This window comes from Crocodylus porosus, unplaced genomic scaffold, assembly GCF_001723895.1.
Source record: "Crocodylus porosus isolate Cpor-Errol unplaced genomic scaffold, CroPor_comp1, whole genome shotgun sequence".
NCBI lineage: Eukaryota > Metazoa > Chordata > Crocodylia > Crocodylidae > Crocodylus > Crocodylus porosus.
In genome coordinates, this window is record NW_017728906.1 from 154,792,295 (window position 1) to 154,798,785 (window position 6,491).

Genomic DNA, 6,491 nt, shown 5'->3' on the forward strand with positions numbered 1-6,491 from the left:
GCATATACTGAGGAGGACCTACAAATGGCCCTTAACTGCTTCTCTTAAATATACCAGTGAATGGGACTGACCCTTAACATCAGAAAAATAAAGGTGCTTCACCAGCCTGCTCTGGGTCAATTAACTTGGCCAGCAAAGATCCTCATTGATGGACAGGACCTGGGGAATGTTCAACACTTTGCAAACCTCAGTAGCCATCTTTCAAAGAAGGCCAAAATCGAAGAGGACAGCCAGTATAGGATCTGATGTGCCAGCTCTGCCTTTGGAAGACTGTATCATTGTGTATTCAACAATGACAACATCAGGACTCAAACAAAACTCATATTATATAAAGCTGTGGTAACCCCAACTATTCTCTATGGCTGTGGAGCTTGGGTGACCTCCAGAGACCACCTGAAAAGCCTGGAATGCCTTCATCAGTGCTACCTCCAGAAGATCCTTGGCATAAAGTTGAAGGATCATCATACAAATGCCAGTGTCCTCACTGACACTACCACCACAAACATGGAAGTATTAATTATTCAGCATCGGCTATGGTGGCCAGGGCATTGTGTGCACATGTCTGATGTATGTTTACCAAAGCAACTGCTATACTCCCAACTCAGCAGAAGACAAAGGACATATGGGGACCAGTGAAAACACTTCAGGGACACCCTCAAGGCAAACATTAAGTAGTGTGGCATTGATACCACAAATTGGGAAAAACTAGCCTGGGACAGGGCTACATGGTGATACTTTGCAAGAGAAGGTACATCTTACTTCGAAGAAAACCAACTCACCCTGGAGGCAGAAAAATGACAGAAATGGAAGGAAAGGAAACAAGTCTGAGAAGTTCGCAATTTGACCCTCCCTTTAACCACTACCTGTGGTGTCTGCCAGAGAATCTGGAGCTCTAGGATCAACCTTCTTAGCCACTAATGGACTCATCTACAACCTCTTACTTGACTGTGAGAGTAATCATTCTTGATTGTGAGGAATTGCTGATGATGATACATAGGTGGACTAACTTTCAAATGTATTCAACACCCAATTGTTTGTGCTGACCTCAATAGGAACTGCTGGATACTTAATAGTTATAACAAATCAGACCACTTTACTTTCAGTAGGTATCTAAAGTATGATGTTGGTAGCCTAGATTTACCTATTGAAATCTTGCTTCCTGTGCTACAGGGCTTGTGTTCATTTGAGCTTATTAAGCTTAGCTTTAGCTCCATCACAACATATGTGTCTTCATTCTGTTTGAATAATGATCTTAAAATGGGAGATGTAGTGCCTTAATTTAATATGATACACATGAACACAAACAAAAACAAAAATAGTAATATTTATCTAACATTTAATGCAAACTGATAAAAATCTATATGGTACAGGTCCTTCAGCCAGGAGCATTTGGCTAAAAGGCAAGCTGAATGGACTGCATAGATATTGTGAGTTTAGAATAATATTTATTACAGCCCTTGATTTGCCAGTCCTTTTCAGAAAGAGCAAAGAATGAAAGAAGAATAACATATTCTTGGCTGAATATGATGCAAGTATTTGTTTCAAGTTGTGAAAGCCTCCTTCATTCAGCCCTGCCTCAGTGACTGCTACTACATTCACGTGTTGCTTGGCTTTCAATCAATTGTGTTATACTGTATGAAATGACATCACTATAGATGACTTGCATCTTAGCTAGTCACTGTCACTAGTAGGCTTCAGACATCAAGCTGATATAAGGACAGTACATGTGTAAGTACAATAGGCCTCTTAAATTTGTTACAAATGCTCAGAGTTTGGTAACATATATATAATTACCAAGCAAAATTACTATGCACCTCTGGGCTTTTACTTTCTGAAGTAAAATCATAGTATTGGAAGGGACCCCAAGGGCTATCTAATCCAACCACCTCCACAAATGCAGGCTATGCTAGAGCTGATGCCTGTTTACAGTAGCACTTCATAAAAGCAACAACCTGGGAACATTTTCTGCAATGTGTAGTCAGATGACAGTCCCTATAACAGTAGGCTCAGGTGTGACTTCAGAGCAGGACACCAACATCTTGCTACTAACAGGTATTGATTTCATGTCTATACTGTCTCAACAGAAAATTTCCAGTGAAGGAGATTTCACAACTCTGGGTAGTTTGCTCCATTTTTCTGCCATTCTTACAATTCTTCCCCGAGATGTAATCTAAACCTGTTTTGCTGCAACTTAAACCCATTGCCTCATGTCCTGCCGTCTGTGAAAAGATAGGATAGTTATAATGTTTGAAAGGGAAAAAATGTATTCAGATATAATCTTAACTGAAATTGTCCAGCAACACATTATACGTAGAGCCCTACCGAATTCATGGCAGAAGTGGTTCTGCACTGTGGCTCCTTTGATCTTGCAGGTTCCTCCATGTGCCCCCTGCTGCTGCTGCTGCTGCTGACTGGCAGGGTGACAAAATAAGTGTCATGTTTAAAACCACAATTTTTGCTTCGTTGACAATCATGAGTGAACCACAAGTGGGGCTCCTCCACCAATCAACAGCAGTGGGGAACATGGGGCAACCTGCAAAATTAAAGGAGCCACACAACACAGCACACTTCTGCCGTGAATTTGGTAGGGCCCTAATTCTAAGACAAAATGGAAATGTTTGGACTTTGTTATATTGGTTTAAGCTCTTTATTTATATTTTTAAGTGTGTCATGGAAAGAGAGGCTTCATACTGGATGGGTAGCTTCTTAATCTGTTCTGCTGAACATGCCTCTGAAGCACATTCATGTCTAGTGAATTCCTTGCATCTGCACTGCAAGCTGGAAGCCTGATTACCAGGGATCCTGGTTTTCTATGCTAAAAAAAAAAATCCCCAATTTTCAGAGTAAAAAAAGTAACCCAAAATCCACATTTTCCCGTGATTAAAATGAAACGTGTGTGTGTGTGTGTGTGTGTGTGTGTGTGTGTGTGTGTGTGGTGTTTCATTTTAATCCCAGGAAAATGTGGATCTTTTGGGTTACTTTTTTTACGCTGAAAATTGAGGATTTTATTTTAGCAGAGAAAACCAGGATCCCTAGTAATCAGGCTTCCAGCTTGCAGTGCAGATGCATGTAAACTCCTTGCCTTCTTGATAAGTACCAGCACCAAGGAAAGGCTATTTTGTACATATTACTATTCTGTACATTGCACCTGCTGTCCCTTGAACTTTTTCTCACTTTTTAGCAAGAGGTTGATGAAGTCTCTCATAAGAAATTAATAAATAAGAGATTTTATTTTTAAAGCTGCCTGCTCCCTGCTATGAAGCCTGAGGCATTGTGCAATAAATCATAATAAATATCATAAAACAGTATAAATAAGTAATCAGTTGTTCCCTCAATTCTGGAATTATTAGGCAGGGCAAGTAAACAGAAAATTGGATATTTCCAGTTTTGGAAAATTGGAAACAGAAATTTCTCTCCATTGTTGAAGTGACTAGTTATCATTAGTACCTTCATATTTTGGTCTCTAATTTGAGACATTGGAAAGAAGTTCGTTTTCCAGAGGCTGCACTTGGAGAACCCAGCCCTCCAGTAGAAACCTCATGTTGGGCACTCAAACAGAAGTGCCCCAAATCGTTTTGGAAAAATCACTTTGAAATAGTCTGGTTCTGCACCAACACTACAGAATCCACACCCAAATACTACAGTGATTGGTGATATATAAATCCTAACATAAATAAGGCATTTTACTATGCTTTCATGACCCAGCCATATAAATATGGTATAGCCAGATTTTTAAGCCCCTTAATTTGCACAATCACTGCATAAGCCTAAGTACTTCCAGTCATGGTTGTCATTGCTGATCTAGAACACTTTTCTATCTTGTGGTTCATAGGATATGACAGGCCTGACTGGGCTTGGCCTGTGTCTGGTCCCATCACAAGCCAACATAAGTGATGACTGCTTTCACCAAGCTTGACCAGTGAATGAATAAGAACTGCCATTGCTGCTCAATGTCTTGCCCTTCCTACTTCACCCCTCGACAGGAGCAGCTCATTAAGAAGCTATGGGAAGAGAAAGCCTTTCGGGAGGAAATCAAGGCCTTTCAAGTGAAGATCAAGGACTTTCAGGGGAAAATTAATGCCTTTCGGGACAAGATAAGGGCTTTCAGGATGGCAATCCAGGCCTTCTGGGAAGAAGAAAAACCCATCTGGGAGGAGGACAATGCCTTTCAGAAGGAAGAAAGGGCTTTTAGGGAAGAAGCAAACATCTTCTGGGAGGAGTACAGGGATTTCTGGAAAGGGTATAATGCTTTCTGGAAGAAGGACAAGGCTTTCTGGAAGGAGGATCAAGTACTATGGGAAAAAGACAAGACCCTCTTGGAAGAGGACAGGGTCCTGTGGGCAGAAGAGAAAGCCCTGTGGGCAGATGAAAAGATTCTCCTAGCAGCGGAAAGAACTTTTTGGGAAGATGAGGAAGCCCTCCGAGAAGATGAAAAGGCCCTCCAGGAAGATGAAAAAACTATCTGGGAGGGGGCATTTGGTCCTCTGAGAGAGGAACAGTTACTTTTAGCAGTAGCTATCAATACTGCTAGGGGCCACGGCTCAGTGGCCTGTAGAGGAAGAGGATAAACAAAATGTAAACCATTGCCCTAGGCATAAAACCAACACTTGCAAAGTCGCATACATTGAGGCAGTAGATTGTTTAAATAGTCACCACTCTGCTTTGATCAAACCTGAAATAGCTACTTTGACTCAGAAACTTAATAAAAGCCTAATCGAGTGCCATTGTAGAACCATTTCCCAATTTCATAGTTTATAGTTTGTAGGGTCGGAAGGGACCTGAGCAGATTTAATTCGCTTTAAGATAATTGCAGTTATGTTTTCATTGTATTGTATATTCCTCTGTGACCCTGTATCTTGGTCAAAGGTTTGAAGTTGTCAGGCACCTACCTGGTTTCCAAACGTGTCACCTGTAAGAGGAAGGCTGATGCTTGTAAAGTTACGACTCATAAAAGGATGAAGATTTTTCAAGAATCTATATTAATTATAATTCTAAATCTCTCAGAAGCTGTAGATCCACTGGTGCAATTCAAATTAATGCATCTTACATATGCATTTCACTGGAGTAAGACACCAGTGAATTTAAGAGTCATCATGCTAGGGTCAGTGATGACAGAGCTCCGGACTGTAGGAGGGGATACCTATCTGAGACATACAAAAGAAATCTTGTTTTTTGGAATGACAAAAGTAACTGTTGTTGCTCTATGACTCTTTCATGTCTGACAGGCTATTTTTGACGAGGAAACAAAATCCTAATCTTCAGATTCACAAAATTTAAAACATAATCCAGAAATACATAGCCTATATTTGATCTTTTTTGTGGCTTCTACAGCTTGGCCAGTAAGGGGTAAAAGGAGAGTGTGGAAACTTTAGCCAGAATGAATCTTGTCAGCCTAAGAGCCAAACTTGTTGCACTCGCACATTTTGTGAGTAGCTTTAGATTCATGTTCCAAGTTTGTGTGATAGTTTACATTTAAAAGGCCTGGATCAAAATGAGAAAGCACTTTACAAGCCCTTGTAAAGAATTTGAAGGCTTCTACAATTGTTGGGCATATACAAACTGGAAGTCAATCACTTCAAGTTCAATATTTCAGTTGTGATTTGCTGAAGGATGAGGTTGCGTGTCCTACCTAACTGTGTTTAAAACAATTTATACACAAAAAGTCATCCCCCCCCTTCTGGGCCCCCCTTAGATCCCAGGAGAGGCATACCTAGGCCAAGAGTTAGTGAGGAACTAGTTAGGGAACTTCTGGAAGGACTGGATGTATTCAAATCAGCTGGTTTGGATGATCTCCACCCTAGAGTACTGAGGGAATTAGCTGAGGTCATTGCGGGACCCTTGGCACTGCTTTACAAGCACTCATGGTGCTCTGGTGTGGTGCCAGAGGACTGGAAGAGGGCCAGTGTGGTTCCCATCTTCAAAAAGGGGAGGAAGGAGGACCCAGGAAACTATAGGCCAGTTAGACTTACCTCGATCCTGGGCAAGCTTTTTGAGAAAATTATTCTGGCACATATCCACGAGGGGCCAACAGGGGAGATTATGCTTAGGGGCAACGAACATGGGTTCATTAGCAGCAGGTCCTGTCAGACCAATCTGGTGGCCTTCTGCAACCAGATCACCAAATCCTTAGATGCAGGGGTAGCAGTGAACATAGTCTTCCTGGACTTTCGGAGGGCCTTCAACACTGTCTCTCACCCCGTTCTCATTAAGAAACTGGGGAGCTGTGGTGTCAACACCCACACAGTAAAATGGGTTGCCAACTGGCTGGAGGGCTGCGCCCAGAGAGTGGTGGTGGATGGGTCATTTTTGACTTAGAGGGATGTGGGCAGTGGGGTCCCCCAGGGCTCGGTACTTGGGCCCGCACTGTTCAACATCTTCATCAGTGACTTGGACAAGGGGGTAAAAAGCATCCTGTTCAAATTTGCTGATGACACTAAGATGTGGGGGGATGTGGGCACACTAGAAGGAAGCAACAGGCTGCAAACAGACCT

General features: G+C 41.9%; 1 protein-coding gene across 1 annotated transcript; it reads left to right on the top strand.

Annotated features, from left to right (window-relative positions):
- The first annotated feature begins 1,687 nt into the window (after positions 1-1,687).
- Positions 1,688-4,729, top strand: CCDC70 (coiled-coil domain containing 70). Its single transcript, XM_019529604.1, has 2 exons — positions 1,688-1,728; positions 3,833-4,729. Exon 2 carries the CDS (start codon positions 3,924-3,926, stop codon positions 4,566-4,568), a length of 645 nt encoding a protein of 214 aa, XP_019385149.1. The 5' UTR covers positions 1,688-1,728; positions 3,833-3,923; the 3' UTR covers positions 4,569-4,729.
- The last annotated feature ends 1,762 nt before the right edge of the window (positions 4,730-6,491 follow it).